Consider the following 19,498-nt stretch of genomic DNA (forward strand, 5'->3'; position numbering starts at 1 on the left):
GCCATCATCACCAATCTCTTGCGGCTGACTTTACCAAACAGACCTATAAAGTCACTCTCCTGCAGAAAACCAGATGTTTTTATGGGGAATTTACAGAAATATTAGAGCAATGACATATTTATATATATATATATATATATATATATATATATATATATATATATATATATATATATATATATATATATATATATATATATTATCATTATTATCATTATTATTATTATTATTATTATTATTATTATTATTATTATTATTATTATTATTATTATTATTTTTAAAGGGGTGAATGCAAAAAGCTTACCATGAACGTCATACAGTAAAAGTCAATATAGGAATAAAGGAAATATATAAATATAATATAATATAATAATATAAATATTCAGTTGGGACTTTTCATCCCCTGGATGTCTAAACAGCCCACATGTCTTAGAGCGGATGAATATCTTAACAATATGTGAAGTAATACACAGTGCGCATACCCGTTATCACTACTAACTTGATCTGTAGATCTGCATTAGTTATTCCGCAATGGCGATACCACTGCTGCCTACAAGCAGAGCCTATAGTGTAAACTGACTCATCACTGAAGAGTTATAAACCTCATGTTGTGCGTGTAAGGCCTGCAGTGTCCACTAGAGGGCAGTGGTGTCCTGGGCTACTTGCACTGAAGGTTTCTCATCCACTTACACTATTAACCACTTGATATACCCATATAGTAATCTCCCAATGATTGATCACAATAGTTGTTCTTAGTTTGGTGCTTCATCCTCCTCCCTCTGATATCAGAGGTCCTCCGGTGACACTTCATCATTAACTTCAATGTGCAAATCAATGGCACAGTTGAGCGTTATAAGGTAGGCCTGGTGGACAGGAGGGGAAGCTTAGGTCTGATATGTGAGAGTTTTGAACACTAACCAAATTTACTAAGCAGCGTAATTACAACAGTGTGCCAAATCATCTATTAGAAATTAAAGAGTGAAAACATTCTCTTATGTGGACTAATGAGGCAACATTTATTTTAAGATGCAATAAAAGTGTTAAATGTGATGGAAAATTGCCTGGAAACCCCAATAAACAAAACTGCATCAGCGATGCTTTAATGTAAATAGGTTTCTGATCTGTCCTTTACAAGGCAATTTATTTCAACAAAGCAGAGAATGATTGCTGTCACCCTTCGGCTAAGTTGTTGTTGTTATTTTTATTATGCAGCATTTTGCATTTTTGGTGCAGTGTCACAGAACATTACATTGTTAACTTACCTGACCGCCTGCGGTTTCAATGTTCTGTTCTCGTTTTGTCTGATGATGATGATGCTTTAGAACCCCACTGTGGGCTGATTTCTTAACAAGACGCATGCTGCTGAGCTCACTGGCATTTCTGTTTTTGTAGGGTTAGTTTATTAGGTTCAGACCTGATGGTTCAGAAGTGCAACAACTTGATTCCTGGCACACAAGAAAAAAACATGCTTATTGCAACATGGGATCAAATTAAACTGTTGACTGTTAAATGATTATGAAATGATTAGTATGTGTTGTAAGATTGGTGGAGCTGTGAGTGTTTTTAGTGCCAGTGTTTATAGCTATATTAGAACAATACAATATTGTGCTTTTAGACATTTTAAGTGCTAAACCTCAAGGTTTGTTCTTTCAAATTCAGCATTATAACAAGCTTGAAAATCTTTGTAGGTCCATGTGTCCTCGATTATGAAAAATAATATTATAAATATATTATTATATAAACTTATTTTGTTTTGACCTCTTACTGAAACAGTTAGTTAGTTCTCATCAGAGCAGGAGATAGTTTGGACCTTTTCAACATTAGGGCTGCAGATTTTATTCTGTCTTGACATTGACATTCATTAAATATGTTTTCAAATCTAGAATTAAAAACCTCGAAATTGTTAATAAATGTCAGTGAGAATAAAGAGAGAGAGCTTTTAATAGCCACCTGTCAGTAGCACCTTTATATACAGTCTGCTGTACTGTATGCTCAGCAGCATAACATGATGGAAACCCGTCCTCATCTGATCAATATAAAACTACAATAACCAGCACCACCTTGTGACAGATCAAGGCACTGTCAAACACCCTCTGAGGAAAAACCTTGAACATAGTCTCATAGTCTCAGAGCCTGATGGGCTTGATCCAGGAATACGCAGCCTCTGCATAGCTGCTACCTCAACAACCCTCAAGACGACGCACAAGTTGTTCAGCTTCCCTGCAGCCTGCATAAGGCGCGTGAATCTGACTAAGATGACTTCATCACGTTAATGTAGCAGGCTCCAGGACTAACACCTGCACAACAGCGATCTCTGCCATCAATACAGCCATATACACAGGACAAATGTAACGCTTCCTTATTCCCAGTTGAAGATATTTCTATGATGCAGAATATGTAAACAACCAGGTGCAAGCAGCACAGCAGCAACAGAAACCGTGGCTCTCTGTATACAAATATGCAGACTGGGATTAATGAGGGTAAATGCTTGTTTGTGCAGACAATCAATCATATCAATAATCCATGTATGTTGTCAGAAAATAACATTTTAACGACAAATCAATCACAAACACGGACGTTGTGAATTTGATTATTTCTTACATATAGCCTATAATATATTGCTGTTCGGCAGCAAAGTCCTGCTGGAGTCTTTCAACGGACCAACAAGGGTATGAAAGAAGTCAACAACGCTGAGCTTTGTTTGGCCTCGTTTGACAAAAACAAAAACTGGCTGAATGTTCACTGGGATCGATTACCGATCACAATACAATTCAAGGCTCTGCAATTATAAAACCACTGCGCTGACATGAGCAGAAACCAGGGGCTTAATGGAAAGGATGGATTATTGAGAGGGCCCTTTGACTGCAGCTCATATCAGGTAAAAACGACTCAGCTTGTGATGGAGAAGAGCAAGTTTTGTTACATATTTAAGGTCTAAATGGCCCCAAAATCATAGACAACGTTGAACATCTGTATAAAATGCACAGAGCAACAGCCTTTGCTGCATGCCAGTATGACCAGCAGAGGGCAGTAGAGGACATACATTAAACCAGAGCGCAGACTTGTTCCAAACACTGTTGTCAATATAATGGCAACTACGCCATTATTTGTGAGTGGGGACTGCGGTTTGTGTGAAAACCACAAGCCTTCACTTACACTTCATCAATCACATTTTCAAAACATAACAAGCTGTTTATTTTTTCTTTGCAGAGGGAAAATGCTTTTGTGCTGTGACTTGAACAATGATTAATTGAAGTGCTACTTAGTCCAGTGGTGACACAACTGCATATTGTCGCAATAAAAATAAAATGCTTCAGTAATTGACGGCGTAAAAAGAAGCTTATGTAAAAAGAAAATGAAGAAAAGGACATCATGCTGACTCCGACTGGACACGGGCCAGTTTTGTCGCAGACATTTTGGAAATTACTTTAGAGAATGTAACAAGTAAAAGCTGATACATAAAGAGACGTTTTATTACATAATGAGAAACAAAGATTGTCATTTAGTGTAAATAAAGACACATTTCTAACATGTATAGACATGTGAAGATATACATTTCCTTCACTTTGAGCACTGTCCTAACTTATTTGGTATAAAACAAAAAGTTAAAAAAAGTTTCTATATTTGTTTCTAAGTGTGGGAAAGCTTTGCTTAGGACATCCATTTCTTATGTAACATTTCCAACCACCATGTTCAAAATGTTGCAAAATGCTGTATAATGCTCCTTTAAGACATGTTAGTCAGACCAAGGGTTATGGCAACACAACATATTTCTCTTAATGACACATGAACCTTTGATCAGCCCTGGTAAGTAAGCAGCGGTAAAGCCCCGGCTCAAAAGCATCTCTTATTGGTTTATTATTTCAAGGTTTTCATCGGCATGGTTGGCATTCAGCAAATTTCCTGTGGAAAGTCGTGCACTCCTGGCTGGAATGTGGAATGTAGCCCCACATGTCCACTAACATGAGTGTGCAGCTAAGAGCCAAATAGGTAACGACATGAAACAGCACTGTGTATATCGTTTATGACGCCTCTAATACAGTGCAGGCCGTGGTGTGTATTGTACATGTGTTACCATTCTACATATTGCTGATGTGTTTTTCTGAATGTAACAGAACGATGACGGTCTGTCGTCCGCTCATCTCTCCTCTTGCAGTAGCTGGAGCCTGTCCTCTGCATAGTGAGGGCGAATGTGTCCAGTGTCAATAGCCTCACAGTCATCTGTGAAAAACACCAAGTCCTGCCAACAAAGCGAAAACATGAGGTCTAGAAACTCAAGCCTGAAAAACAAAGAATGTTAAGGTCAAAAACACTGTAGGGGCGTCTTAGAGGCTCTTACCCGATAACAGATTCTGGTGACGATGTTGTGCAGGTTCTGGACTTTACGTTTCAGCAGCAGCATTCTGGGACGCTCTCTGCAGTACTGGTTAGGATGGTTCAGCACCACGTAGAGAAAGTCTCGGAGCTTGGTTGTGACGCACGAGTTCTACAAAGATAAAACTCTTTTAAATATCTTAAGATATTAACAAATGGTGAATTATCCTCATTCCCTTATCAGAGATTTCCTCTTTGCACGACAGTATTTACACTTTTAGTCTCATAAACCCTTAAACAATACAAACAGGCCATGGATCCATACCAGATAACATTTTCAGAATCAGAAATCCTTTATTAGTCCCACGACTGGGAAATGTACCTTGTTACAGCGAAAGAACAAGAAAGTAAAGTAGCGAGTACACAATAATTAAACAGAATAACATAGAGCAACAGTAGTATAAGCACACAGTCGTTGAATAAAAGTTGTAAAAGTGAATATTGCACATGGCAGTGATAATTGTACAACAGTGTCAGATTATTTTCATTATTGATTAATCAACATATTGTTTTCTAAATTAATTGATTAATTGTTGAGTCTATAAAATGTCAGAAAATAGAGAAAAATGTCCTGTTCAGTTTCTCAAAGTGTAAGGCGATGTCTTCAAATGTCTAAAACCCCAAAATATTCACTTTAATATGATAGAAAACAGAGAAACTAGGGACATCTCCATATGTGAGAGGCTGAAAGCAGCATTTATTTGTCATTTTTGCATGGAAAAGTTACTATGACTAAATAAATTATCAAAATAGTTGTCGATTATTTTTCAATTAGTCGACTAATCGCTGTAGATCTACGTTGCTTTGAGTTAGCTTCCTGTGCATGCTGTGAGACATGGAGAGAAAGCTACAGCTCTTATCAGTTATCAGATTGTGTATTAAATTAACTCCCTTAGCTCTGGATATCAGTTGGTGAAAGGTAGTGCTAATAATCTCAATTTCCTGGGAACCCCTTTCAGCACCTCCATTGTTTTAAACTTACATGCACATCCAGGAAGATCGTGGGAAGAACCTCAGCACACGTTTTCTGCAACCCAACAAACATGATCGTTAGAATACACAACAGGGAGTCCCACCAGTCTGCACGGCTCGTCTGCAGAATCATGTGACAATGCAATGGACAAAGACAACGCGCTTACCGTGCGATGGTACGTGTGTATTCTGTCCAGCAGAGTCATCACTTCTTTGCTCAGGCCGAGCGCTCTGGAGTAGCAGGTCGGTGGCGCGCACTCCGACAGCCACACAAAGCTGAAGAAGCACACGAGAGTGGAGAGTCCCAGCCTCATGTCGGATAACACTGCTGCTCAGGGCTGCTGTAAACTGCTGTGACGGTCAGCGAGCTTTCACATAGTAAAGAGGAGGACTTGCAGCAGTTTTAAGGATGGAGTGGTGGTGGAGGGGGGGGAAAAAAAATCGATGGAGGATGACGTGGGAGCGCAGCGAGGCTGAGGAAAACATTTGGGGGGGTATGCTGTGTTCACGCACGCTCCAAATACCAGGGATGATTTAGCTTCTCCTGCTGAGAACACAGCCAAACATTTCACAACTCTTCCTCACATCACTTTGTGGCTCGTGAATTCCTCAAATCCGGATATTAATTATCAACCACCTAACAAGTCAAAACAAGAAAAGTGAAATTCAAGGTTGGATTTGTTGTCATAAGGTTCATAAAAATGTTTATTTTACAAAATGCATTTAAAACAGTTGTACATGAAATAACTTTGAATTCGGATACATGTACCTACACAATGTTCACGAATAATAATACTTCACACACCAATACTACTGCGAGGTTTGATCTGTTCCCTAAACACACATTTGTGTAAGTGTAACATGTTCAGTACATCTGGATCTGTACTTCAGTGGACTTGTCCCACCATTCAAAAGATGTCCATTCAAGAGACCATTGAGAACGAGGAAGGCACTCGGGAGAGCGCAGATCTCCACCAAGGCCGATCTGCTCCCGTATGTAATGGGTTCTTCCTTGGCCCCTGCTACACACTTCCACCGGGTATCGGGAGTAATCTTTCCGTAATACTGCTGACAGACAGACAAACCGAACTGAGAACAAAACCTCCTTGAAAGCAAATGTTTAGCTTCACAGCAAAACTATTGGTTTATTTTGGATTTTAGTATTATGTATTATAATAAAGTAACATCTTCATAAAGAAAAAGAACATGTGATGGACACTGTTCGGCAGTCTCAAGGTAGGTTTGTTGGAGCGACTGAGCCTTTTTTCAGATTGAGAAAGTTCTTTTTCCTTTTACTTTTAGGAGCACCCACGCTGCCACATGATTCAGGTGGAACCCGGAACACAAACAACCTCTCCCCGGGAGCCGGGACGCCCAGTGCGGTGCCGGCAGAGGCTGGCATCATGTGTTCCTCCGCTGTGCTGCGTACCGTTTCGTTCACTGTGTCCACAAGCCTTTCTTTCGCAGTGTTATTTAGCGGCTGTGTAACCGTGTTTTCAGTCACGGTTGATTTGTAAATAGGCCGCTGTGCTTCAGTAATACTGTCCTCCTTTCCTTTCTCTTCAACCAGCAGTGGTGCAACATCTCTTGGCACCAGGAGTCGGGACCTGGGGAGCAGTTTTTCCATCAAACTCTGCCTCTTTTCCTGGAGTCTGTGAGGATTTGGAGGACAAAGGAGCTGTTGTGAGTGGGATTGGGAGAGTTGAAGTGCTTACCTCATGCATGTGGTCACCGCAGCCCAGCCATGTAACTGACCAAAAGGCATATTACACATCAATAAAGGATTTCTTTTTTTTTATGATGTGGGTGCGCACTGAACTACAAATTGGTCTTGATGATGTCGTAAAACAAAGTCTTTATACAGCAGTTAGTGGCTCAACACAGAAACTTGTTGAACTCACCTCTCTCTTTGCACAGTGCAGCTCGGCATATTTGGCATATTTTTATGCACTTCGTCTTCTCTCAGTTTGACAGGAAGAAGTCTGTTCACCCCCCCGGCACACCTGGTCAAAAAGTCATCAATATATTATGAAGCCTCTATCTGCGATACGATCTCTGCAGACAAGGATCGGCTTTGATTAAAAACTGTTCAGGGAAGCCCGGCAATCTGATACACTGTGATCACTGTTCATTGGTTTAGGGAGAGAGCTTTGTGATCTTTTCTATTAAAGTAAAAGATTAAATATGTAATCTCTTTCTTAGTAGGGTACATCATGTTAAGCCTTTCTAAGTATTTAAGAAGTACAGATAATTCCAACATCACACAAGGCTATTGTTCTTTAGGAGAATTCATATGTCAGGTTGCTTTAAAATCATGTTGCATGTACAGAGTCATCGTGTGCTTTGGATGGTTGATGTGAAATTATTGTAACTTTAAAAACAAAGTATCTGTAAACAATGTTTCTAAAAGCAAAACATACAAGTACATTTGTGTCAGTCGGGCTAACAGATGTCACTTTCAGGTTACAGATAAACCTCTTGACAACACTTACCTTCAGACTTTAGAGAGCGTACAGTAAAGGATCAATGTGGGACGTAACACACTGAACGAGGAAGGACCGTAGGAGCAGGACGGCAAAGAACAGCAGTGCACCAAAGCTTTTATGAGAGAACTAAAACTTGATTCATTACTTTTATGTGGAAACTAGTACTACAAGGTTGTTTTACTGTTGCCCATCATAGCAAGACAGGTATGTCATATCTTATTGGTGGTATTCAGAAACAGAAGTAGAGTCCGTTAAAAGGCCCAATGAATGAATACGATTTAAGCAAACACAACATTCCTCCTGCCCGGCTCAACGAGGGTGACGGTGCTCGCCAGCAGGTGAAAGCCAACCCCAGATGCGATCTAGTGTTTAAAACGAGCTTTGTCCGCTTGGCGTATCGCCTCACTGTGTTTGCCTTTTCTCGCCACTGTGTCCGCCATTTTCGGGGCTTCCCCTTGGATGTGCGCTTTTCTAAAAAGGTTGACACCCAGAAACTGACATCAGTACAGTTTAAAACTGTTGTAAAGAATGGGTAAACTCTTTCCTGTAAACAGAAAGCAGAAACAAAAGAGCAGAAAAGGAAAAGGAAAACACATGTCTTGCATTTTCATCCTCTTGTCCTTTGGCCAGACCGCTCCGACCCTCATGCATGAGACATTATTCATGAGCAAAGCAATCCAAACTCAGCGGGGGCCAGACATGAGTGTCCCAGTGCATCAGGAAGAGAGTTATATTAAAGTATAATTATGTATCTCTTCATCTCGGGTCAGAGAAAGGGATCATAGTTGAACCGTATTCAAAGCAGTATTTCAATTTGAGACAATGGTTGGAGATGAGTTTGTTCCAGCCAGCTGTGTTTAAACGCTGCTTTTATTTAATCAGTGACTTCACTCTATTTTCTAAAACCACAGAACTTGAATGGCTCAGACTCGGGCCGTGTTCTTGGGGCAAAAAGGTTTTTCACTATATTCAATTTGTTTTACTCATTTCTTCCTATAAGAAGGGGGGAAAGGAAAACATGGACTGAGAAACTAGAGCATGACGAAAGCTGTTGTTGGCTTATGCACATGAGTTTGTAACCAAACCCTTCACAGTCAAGATGCCGGTGAAGATGACACAAAATGGGATTTAGTCATCTCGTATTGTGCATCACTTTAGTGGATCGCAACTGTTTCGGGAATGGAATTAATGTGCGAATGCTGCGTTACGAAATGAGACCAAACCTTTCCATGGATGTCAGGTTTTTGAGCCACGACAAAGGTCAAAATGTGGCCTGCAACAGACAAGGTAAGGCTGGCCTGTTAAGAGGAGTCAGTCAATGAATCAATAAAATATATTTATCAAAGAGTAGTATGTGAGGTTAGCTGCGAACAGACAGACGGAGCACACACGCACACACACGACCGAATACATGATGCCCCCACAGGCTTACGCACGGCAGAGATAATAATTACCACCTCTCATGAGTCGAACACATTCCCCTACTGTGACCCTACATAATGTAAATTAGATGTGCAAAACTCCGGACATCGACGAGAATGTTTGCCAGGAGACAGATCCTGAAGCTTCTTACCCTGAGTGTTCCTGCTCGGCAGATGGGGAACCAGGGTGCTGTTTGGGGCAGAGGGCGTCAGTGATGGAGACGAGTTCGCTTTCAGGCAAGGTGGGGAGGAGGAGACGCAGGGCCTCCAGGAGAACCTCAGCAGACACGTGACTCTGCTTCACCAGCCGAGATGCAAACTCCAGATCCTGGGATGAAGAAGAGCAGGGCACAGAGCCACCTGGATTACAGTGCTCCCCTCCTGGAAAACAAGTCTTCATAAATAAATGAATTAATTCAGACCTGGTCACAGTTTGCATAAAGTCTCCTGAGCTCCATTTGCTCTTTTAAATCTTCCATGCTTTGGTTGTTGCCAGTCATTTCCTGCAATCTGAAAACACCAGAGAGTTTCAAGACTGTAAAACTTAATGGCCTGTTTCAATCCACAAAATTCTTCATTACTCCTGAGATAACACTGACATGACAGCTCACCTCTCAGCCAGATGTGTGATGACCTGATCGCTCTTGTAGAGCGCCCCCTGGAGGATGAACGTCATCCTGCAATCCCGCTGCAGCTGAAACAGTCTCTCCTCCTCACTCTCTCCCTCTCCCTCGTCAGAGTCCTCTCTCTGAGTCGGATTTGACTCGACTCTGGCCCGAGATATCTGCAGCTCTGTCCTCTCGTTCTGAAGCTGTTGTTCCGCTTCCTCTAGGCCCTGTGGCAAGAGTCGAATCACACTCTAAATAAAGTCTTACAGTTTAATGAGAAAGTGATCATCTCAGAGGAAACATGAGCATGCACATGAGAATATTCTGAGAAGTGCACATTAGTTTGAACCTTATTGTTTCCCTACCAAGCAGTGGTTCTGTATACTCTGGGCCATGTCTTGTCTCTCCAGGCTCTTTCTCTCTCTGAGCTGCTGAATGAGCAGGCTGTGCAGAGTGAGCATTGCTCTGGAGGTTTCCAAGACTTTGGTCCTCCTCTCAGCCTTCTGGTAGTGGATGGTGGCCATCTGCATCGCCAGGCTGTCGCCCTGAGAGCGCAGATCATCCTCTCTCTCCCTACGCATCTCCTCCATCACCTGCCAAAATTAGGATGGACGTATTTCAGTCATCTTGTATGAACTCAACCCACCGTGTGTGTAGGCTAGACATTGACCTTTAACACAGATAGTCATTCACTTAAAGAAGTGAAGCTTCAGCTGCTGGATGGTCTTTACTCAGGTCATCACAGAGAGAGGGCGTTCCTATTTACTGTTCTACAAATGGAGATGGTGAAAAGCTGATTCAACGGTGGAACTTAGATAACTTCAGACTTATCAAAGAAAGTCAAAAGTGTTGCTAGTAGTTTAGCCTTATACTAACCATAGCTAAAGGCTGGTTGGCTCACGGCTACAGAAGACTAAACTCTAAGCAACATTTTCTCTACATCTACAAAACGTTTTGCCGATATTGTAGCTAGCTAGAGCCTCGAATCTCAGTAGGTCACCTTGAGGGGTTTAAGGCCTGCAAGTTTGCAAATAAAACAGGACGGTGATTCTCATAGAATTGCTGCTATATATCACAATCTTAATATGGCCAATGACACCCAAAATAAACGGCCTCCCTGAGCTTTAATGCACCCCCTATACCCTTCGTGCCTTTCAGCAACTTTCTGAACTTAAAAATGACAAATAGTAAAAGATAACTTTACAGCTTCACCTTGTTCATGACGCCGCTCTCCGTCTCCTTCTCCTTCTCAAACAGTTGGATCCCATCCTCAAGCCTTTTCTGGAAGAGCAGCAGGTCAGATGTGTCTGTGTTCTGTCTGCCCTCGCTGGTTTTCCCCTTGGATTGCATATTCGTCTGCAAAAAACCACAATATCCTTAAGTTGGTTGGGAATTGGAAATGACTCCAAGCTCGCTATTATGTGATTAGAAATGAAACCACTCTGTGGAGCCCTTTATTATTTCTGAATCACAATGTGCACCCATCCAGCGGCCACACAATTGAGGCTGATGGCCATGTGGTTTGTACTGCCGGTCACCATTCTCCATTCTCCTTACTCATTTGAAAACATTAAACGCACTATTATATCCTGTTGCAGTTTAAGACATGTTGGCTTTAGAATCGGATCATTCAGGAAACTTAAAACAGAAAAGCTTAGTTAGAAAAATAATTGGGCAAAGAGACTTCCTTCCCAAGAGAAGGAAGAATTATAAGAGTCACATAAACATTTAAAATCGCCATATGAGCTCTGATACGTAACTATACTACGAACATACATAATGTCTGTGGATATTGAAAATAAGGGATTGCTTGTTCCCATCAACATGTTGGTTTACGCTCATAATACACTGAGACAGTGATGTGTGGTTCAGATCACTGTCTCTTACTGCTTTGAACTAATACTCCCTATAATTCTAATATGTTCAGAAAACTACAAAAACTATAACGTACATTATTTTACAATTTGGTTTGGCTCATGTCTTGCACAAGGACCAACAATCTTAGTAGTAGTCAACACACACACACACACACACACACACACACACACACACACACACACACACACACACACACACACACACACACACACACACACACACACACACACACACACACACACACACACAGGATGTGCTGCCGAGGAAATGATAAATTAAGACTTGTGTGTTGAGTTTATTGTAAGCCGACTGGTACCAGGTTATCTGTTGTAAAATGCAAAACAACTATTAGGGAACACCTGTGGCTGCAAGTTAAATATGAATGTGGCAACCGGAAATCACTCTACCTGTTGTTCAAGAAGGATTTATAAAGAAATAACTTGTATTGATTTATTATTCTAATCATTTTTAAAGCAATAAACATTCAAACTCAATTTCTTTTATTTGATTCCCCTTCCCCTAAAATTAGCACAATAAAAGACCATGGCCTCACTAAATAGCAAATTATTTACCTTATCGTGTCATCTTTATCGCTGATACATGCAAAGCAGGTACCTGCGTGCCTGGTAAAATACCTTCACCTTGAATGTTGATTACGATGTTCAAGGGAAGGAAGCCATTTAGTATTTCAACCAGGACTAGTCTAAACTTTATGAGGCTTTGGATTTGGGGGTCCGCGGTACCCCTGTGGTCCTGGAGAAGGTTATTTAATTCCTCTTGGTAAAGTTATGACACTGTGTCAGATAGATTATGAGGATGATTTGAGGTCTCACAATCTGTTGCTCGCTCTCCTTTCTCCAAGCTGCCAGAGCGGTGTGCAGTTTGGTTCTGGAGACGGCGTGGGGCAGCACCAGGCAGCGGTCCATCACGGACAGACACTTCTGAAACTCTAGTTTCATCCGGAGCCGGTCATCTTCAGACAGAGTCAGCTGGGACGAACACAAACAACTGGGACAGAAGAAGAAAAGGAGGAGGACCGTGAGACTTTACATGGCTGTGTTGAGAGAGGAGTGACATTAATCCAGGACGGTCCTATTATTACAGACTGGTGTCTATTACCTTTTGCTGTGGAGAATACCACGATCTGATGTCCTCGACGTGTGTAAAAACAGTCTCATATTAGTGCTCATTTGTGTCTTTATTCTCTATCTACTTCTCCCAGAAAACCCACTGCCAATAGACACACACACACACACACCTTCTTTTGAATCCCTTGAAATGAAATGACCAGTTTTATTATATCACTGACCTGAAGAAAGCTCTGCAGTGCGCCCTTAGCTCCCTCTGCTCCTGCAGCTCTCTCTCCATGGCATTCCGCAGAGCCTCCCTGGTGCAGCTGAGGGTGCGTAAGGCTGCCTTGCCTTCCTGGTGCAACCTCTCCTGGCCCTGCAGAAGAGCGCTCGCTCCTTGGCCCTGTGCTTGTCCTGGTACTGCCTCTAGTTCCACCTGCAGCAGGGAGCGCTGCGCCCCTGGAGGCAAGAGTGTGAGCAAGGCCTGGGTTGCAGAAGGCTGGATGGCTTTAACTTCTGTTACGGCACCCTGGATCACACGCATGGTCACCTACAGAACAGGTAGAGGATCAAAACAAGGAGTAACTCAAGCTCAGCGGGGTGTTCGTGTGTGGGTTTTTATCTTTTGAAAGAGCTAAACTCATGAATGTGCCTGAGTACTGTTAGAGTGGCACCTTGCGGATATCAGCAGCAGCCTCCTCATCCAGGTTGTTGATGAGCTCTGCTAGCTCCAGACTGTGAGCTGTCAGTAAGTTCCGCCAACAGTGCAGGTGCTGAGCTACATCTATCCTGCCCTCAAGACCTTTGGACAGACCCGACAGATCCTTCTGTCTCTGTTTGTGGACCCGCAGCTGGAGAGAGCAGGAAGCAGGATTAAAGATGGTATATTAGTTGGATATATATGATGCCGTTGTATAGAATAAAATCCTAAATACGCATGATCTCTTCACCATGTCAGAGATGAGCTCCCGCCTCTTCTTAATCAGTCCACAGCGCATGGCTCTCCTCTCCTGGCTCAGTGCCTCATCCAGTCTCTGCCTCACCATCACCAGCTCTGTCTGGGCCTTCTCCTGTAGCTGGTCCATCTGCTCTGCAGACACGAAGCTCCCTCTGGTGGAGAGATGATGAAAGGCCGGGTTAAAACTCCAGTGGCGAATTCGACCTGCTGACCTTTGCTGCATGTCAACCCCCCCTCTCCCCATTTCCCGTCTATCTTTTATACTATCAATAAAGGCAATACGGCAAAAAATGATGTTAAAGAAGAACAAAAAACTGTAGTCCAGCTAACTTATATTGTATGAATATAATGAACTGGTAACAAAGGCTGATACAATCTACACTATGTAAAATGTAATGTAAAATATTTTGTTACGCAAGTGTGTTCACTTTCATTTTGGAAAGTAATTTTTTTGCAGATCTATATTTTCTATTATATATTTTACATCACAAAATAAAAGCACATCAGATTAAATTCTAAAAAATGACATTCATACTGCAATAGAAGCTTAATTGGTCAAAATGTATAGTGTAGTGTAATAGAGCAACTAGATGTGATCATCACATGATGCCATCACTGTTAACTACAACAGGCACCAACCTCCTGATGTGAGTGAGCCAGCTGTCCAGATTGCTGGAGGTGCTGGAGAAGCTGTCAGAAATCAGGCTGTTGAGGCTGTGAAGGCTGTGCACCAAGAACTTCCTCTGTGCGTGGCGTTCAGCGAGGACATATCGCTGGTTGGCAAGGACCACGTCCAGCACTTCATCTAGCTGATCCTGGACAGAGAAGAAGGAAGGACATGCTTCATAACGTATTTTTTATTAAATTTCTGAAAAGACAAATTAAAAGAACAAAGCAAATCTATAAATGACGAATGCTGTTTTACAGGATTTGTTGGCAAAGTGTTTGCAGTTGTTCATTTTGCATGTCTAAAGCTCAAATTAAACCTGCATAACTATATCATTCAAATGGGCAATTTAGGTTGCTCACTTGACAGGCAAAGTAATCAGTGCTGAAGACTCTTGGCAGTGCTCTTCTCCAGCTCGCCCATCCTGGTGGCCTCCTCCAGTTCTTCAGAGAAAATCTTGTGCAGCTCCACCCGGCGCCACTCGATGATCTGCCTCTGGACCTTCCCTGACGCTTCTTCATGTCGGACCAACAGGATGCGCTGGAGCTGACTCTGGCTCAGCTTGTGCAGTTTCTCCAGGAGGACACTGCAGTGGAGGAGCTCCTGGTAACATTACGAAGTGAGGTTTAAAGTTTAGTTAAAGTATTGAAAGTAATAAACTAAACAGAAATCTCTAGGATAAAAAAGGTGGGGGGGGGACGACATGAACGTGACTTCCCTAACAAACAACTTTTTATTACCCGTTGGTCTGCATGTTGACACAGCAGCTCAGCCTGGGCCTTCTCAGCAGCCTCTCTGCGGTGCTCTGCTTCCATTTCTTCCCGAGTCTCCAGGTTACACCGGCCAGCCAGAGCAGCCATGCGGGCCCCTCGCTCCTCCTTCAGCCGACCCTCCATGCCCAGCATCTGTCCGTGGAGCACACTGAGGAGCCTCTGCTGGGCCTGGGCGCTGGCCTGGCCCCGGGAACGCAGGTCACCCAGCAGGGACGACATCACATCCTTGTAGATCTGAATCCTGGTGGCCTCCAGGTTATTGGTGGCATGCAGCAGCGTGGACATTTCAAGGCTTTTAGGGATAAAATGCAGAGAAAGCAGGTAAACGCTGAGGGTTCTTAGTGAGGCATTATTAAAAGCAGATAACATTGATTGTTCCTGGTGGATCTGATAATAATGTGAGACATTTATGACAATAGAAGCTTTAATTTAGAACAAACCATATTCTGTGAGGGAATTATATTTCAAAATGATTACTGATCTTACACTTAGTTTTTCTTATGACTCACATACATAAATTGATTATATTGAATTACATTTCATTTTTCCCACAAGCACTGAGCGTCTTAATTGGCAATTTCTTCCACTTGGCAGTAATTTTGATCCTTTTTGTTCCATTAAAAGGATATCAAGCCTTATAAAGAGATATTTAATTCCCGCTTGACTCGTCTACTCACTTCTCCAAAGCCTGGTACATGTTCTGGGGATCCTCCAGCACCATGGTGTCCACCATCTTGTCTTCAAATGCGGCCTCATCTTTTACGGTCTCACTCATGTTGCAGGCTGCATACTCTGGGTCTGAATCACGTCTGTTTCTCTGAAGCAAGAATAAATACACCGTTTAATAACATATAAGTGCAGTAAATCTTAAAAGGTAAAACAACGAGCAACTTACACTGACATTCATTTGAGAAAATCACTTTTAAAATGACAAAACGTAGTTTGTTAACAGAAAAGAAATAGTGTTGAAACTTTTATAACATTAAAAAAACACACATATATACCATATGTAATTAACAATTGTATTAGATTTCAATATAAGTTTGTCAGTATGCTTAACTAGAAAAGAAACATTTGAACTTGAGATACCCTTTGCTGAAGAAGGTTCAGTCTGGTTCTGAGGCCGATCAGGTTCATGGCCAGGAACCCCAGAGACAGCAGCACCAGTGTGACAAAGAACCCAGCAACAAATCCAGCTGAATGGACCGCATGGTTAGGATAAATCTAAAAGTGGTGGGCAGAAACAACAGACTTCTCATCCACTCGAAAACAGTACAAGAACAAAACATGCGATGCTGGAAGCCGCTGCTGTGTAGAACGAACCCTGTCGGTGGAATTCACCCTCAGGGTTAGATTAGCTGTTAATGGCCCAAACATACTGACATCATTCTGTGGGTAAGAAGAGAGAACGTGTTCTTATAATACTGCGAATCCTCACATGGTGAAATTAATAGCAGTTAGAACAGAAACGTGGCAGAAGAAAAACAAAACCTGTGAGGCGTTAGAGAAGGTGAGAAAAGCTGGAAGGTCCAGGACTTCACTCTTATGACTCCTTATGCGAGCGGTGTAGTTGACAACCACTTGGGATCCAGCTAAAGAAATAAAATCAATATTATGTTATTTATTGTGGATGCAGAAATGTAAAAGTATTTCACATTTTAAAGTTCAAACCGGACGTGTTTGGCAGAATCATCTTTTAAAACATTTGGACTCTCAGACATACCGGACAGTGAATCAATGGCAAACGTCTGGTAGCCTCTTTCCACCACCCTGCCTTCAGATTTTAAGGGTACTATTCCTGAAATGGAGTCCCGGATCGCCACCTGAGACAGGTTGGTGCCACCCACTGGGCCCATGTTGTGAATCAGCAGGAAGAAAGTCAGCTGAGGAGGGTCTGAGTCCAGCTTCACCTGGGGACCACATGATTGAGCAGCAGGAAGAGTATGAATCCCTTCAGCAGTCTTCAACATGCTCATGCGCAGTTTACAATTAGTCCAGCAACAGATGTTTGAACTCATATAGATAAAACTGTATTCAAACAATTGTGTTGATGTACCTGTGCACACTTGTGAAATTTGACCCCATATGCGGACGGAGGTGCCACACTCTGAATCTGCAGAAACATTCAACACACTATATGATTAGTTTCTTCCAACATGACAATTGTTTTTTTGAATCATGTAAAGTAATGTTATAAATAAGTGTGGGACTGGGATGTAATAATATGACAATTTGTTTGGTATGTATATGTATGCAGTATTTAATAAATTCTTATTTTTCAAACAGCCAGTACACAACAGGAATACATGAGAAAAGTCTAAACTATAGAACTAAAAACACAATCGAAAAGATGTTGTGGAAGACAGTGGGGAAGAGATGGCTGATTGACAATTGCAAAAGTATTAAAACACTACACATACAAGTTTTTACAATAAACTTAATTAAACAATCTCCTGAATTACCACATACATGAAAAGCTGCATTGCCAAATGCCTAGTACATCTAAATACTCCATAAAAGTCAGTAACTGTATACAACGACTGAAGGGAACAAACAACATCTTAGAAACACACCTGAGGCAGAGTGAGGCTCGGGTTGTATCTGGTGAGTGTGCTCCTGCGGTTCCGGAGGTGCAAGATGTTTGACATGTAGGTAAGTGGCGTGTAAAGAGAGTGTCCCCACGGACCAGCCGGAGCTGAGGAAGACAGTGGGGCCTCTGCAGACAACACCATGCGCCCATTGATTTCCATTGTACCTGTCAGGTTAAACATGGGATGTTTGAACAGCCAGTTACAAAAGCTAAAATTGACTACAAAAAAAATGTATACTTATATAGTATATGCATACACGCTAAAGGTTTTTAAATTTAGCAGTGTATTAAAGATTTTTTGTATAATAGTCATATGTTTGAGACCTAAATGTATTTTGGAATTCTAACTTTACAGACACTATTTACCTAGCATAGATGTATATGACAAACTGTTCAGCTGGTGTTTGCACAGCAATTAGTTGTGTTATGACTCTATTGTTGATGTATAGCATTGCGAGAAAAGAACAAACCATCCATCCTAAGCAATGTCTGCTCTGCTGATTTCCCACCGGGGTCATGTTGCATCACATGGATACAGCAGAGGCTCTGACAATGGAAAAGGGGCGTTCAGTAGATTTAATATGTTACATGTTGATTAACATATTAATGACAGTCTATTGACATGCATAACTTAAGGGCACCTCTCAAAGCTAAAGCAATATGTGTTATAGGCCTGATTACATAATGACAAACATTAAAATAAATCTGTCATTGTCAGGATACAACTCAAAACACGACGGTGTGATCATGTGTAGCTGTAGGAACAACATTTCTACAGGTGGTGACAACGAGGCAAAATCTTCATCAAAAGAAAGAGTGGATAGAAAATGTATAAACTTGAATACTATTTGGTTTTCACTCACCTCCTCTTTGTCCGAGAAAGGAGGAGGTAGTAGTGATGTGTGCCATGATGCATCCTGAGATGTAACGCTGCCGTTATAATGTCCAGTACCACTCTCCAAAACACCAGCACGCCGGGTTACATCGCGACACCAACGGGACGAAGGAGGCGGACACACACACAACACTTGGATGTTCAAGATAAATGCCCATGTCGTGATCCTCTTCGCTGTAAAGTGTACTTGAAGCATTCGTAAGTTGGTGTGCCACTCTCCCGAGGAGAGCCGCTAGCTAGCTAGCTGCATTTCTGGATGTTGTCACTGTTAAAATCCGCGATGAAAACATTTCCACCGCTTATTCTTGAGAAACGTCAATTGTAGCAGCGTCTCTGACGAACAGGAACATCTCACTTGTGTGCTAATACTTCAGGAGAAAATCTCGACGCCGTTTCAAATAGTTATAAACGAACACAAGGTCCATAATAGCTTTTGCTGCACAACTTCGAAAAACATTTATAAAACTTTGGAAGAACGGGCAACTCCTCAAGGAACGTTAACAACAAAGTACATACATGTGTTTCCGGTTACGGCTTTCAAAATAAAACAACATAGGCCTGTGGTATGATTGTAACTGTGGATACTTAAAATAAAAATAAATACATATACAAAGAAACTATAAGAATAGATCGTGTTTATTTATATCATCCACATCTATGTGTGTCAATGCTATTAAGGGGAGGGCCGTTTTCAAATGTTATACCAAAAATCAATATTGTGCTTTAGTATTGAAGGCTAATTCCTCTCTTTTCCGGCCACATTATATCTAGCTTTCCTGTCTTGACGCAGCTCGGTCCTTCTCTTA

General features: G+C 41.7%; 2 protein-coding genes across 2 annotated transcripts; both read right to left on the bottom strand.

Annotated features, from left to right (window-relative positions):
- Window positions 1-3,455: 3,455 nt before the first annotated feature.
- LOC115008473 (cytokine-like protein 1) lies at window positions 3,456-5,965 on the bottom strand. The gene is made up of 4 exons (XM_029432088.1): window positions 5,514-5,965; window positions 5,357-5,401; window positions 4,340-4,486; window positions 3,456-4,240 (listed from the first exon to the last, which is right to left on the bottom strand). Exons 1-4 carry the CDS (start codon window positions 5,658-5,660, stop codon window positions 4,139-4,141), a joined length of 441 nt encoding a protein of 146 aa, XP_029287948.1. The 5' UTR covers window positions 5,661-5,965; the 3' UTR covers window positions 3,456-4,138.
- A 68-nt stretch (window positions 5,966-6,033) lies between these two features.
- On the bottom strand, window positions 6,034-19,492 carry LOC115008460 (limbin-like). The gene is given in 24 exon segments (XM_029432073.1): window positions 6,034-6,998; window positions 7,248-7,349; window positions 9,406-9,581; window positions 9,676-9,763; window positions 9,865-10,088; window positions 10,227-10,454; window positions 11,074-11,217; window positions 12,573-12,747; window positions 13,049-13,359; window positions 13,484-13,660; window positions 13,760-13,919; window positions 14,407-14,582; window positions 14,797-14,814; window positions 14,816-15,037; window positions 15,175-15,499; window positions 15,885-16,024; window positions 16,297-16,431; window positions 16,531-16,596; window positions 16,699-16,799; window positions 16,931-17,117; window positions 17,264-17,320; window positions 17,781-17,962; window positions 18,268-18,343; window positions 18,661-19,492. Coding segments are annotated over 24 exon segments (4,119 nt in total). The 5' UTR covers window positions 18,889-19,492; the 3' UTR covers window positions 6,034-6,577.
- Window positions 19,493-19,498: the final 6 nt, after the last annotated feature.

This window comes from Cottoperca gobio, chromosome 5 (genome assembly GCF_900634415.1).
Source record: "Cottoperca gobio chromosome 5, fCotGob3.1, whole genome shotgun sequence".
In the NCBI taxonomy this organism is placed as follows: Eukaryota; Metazoa; Chordata; class Actinopteri; order Perciformes; family Bovichtidae; genus Cottoperca; species Cottoperca gobio.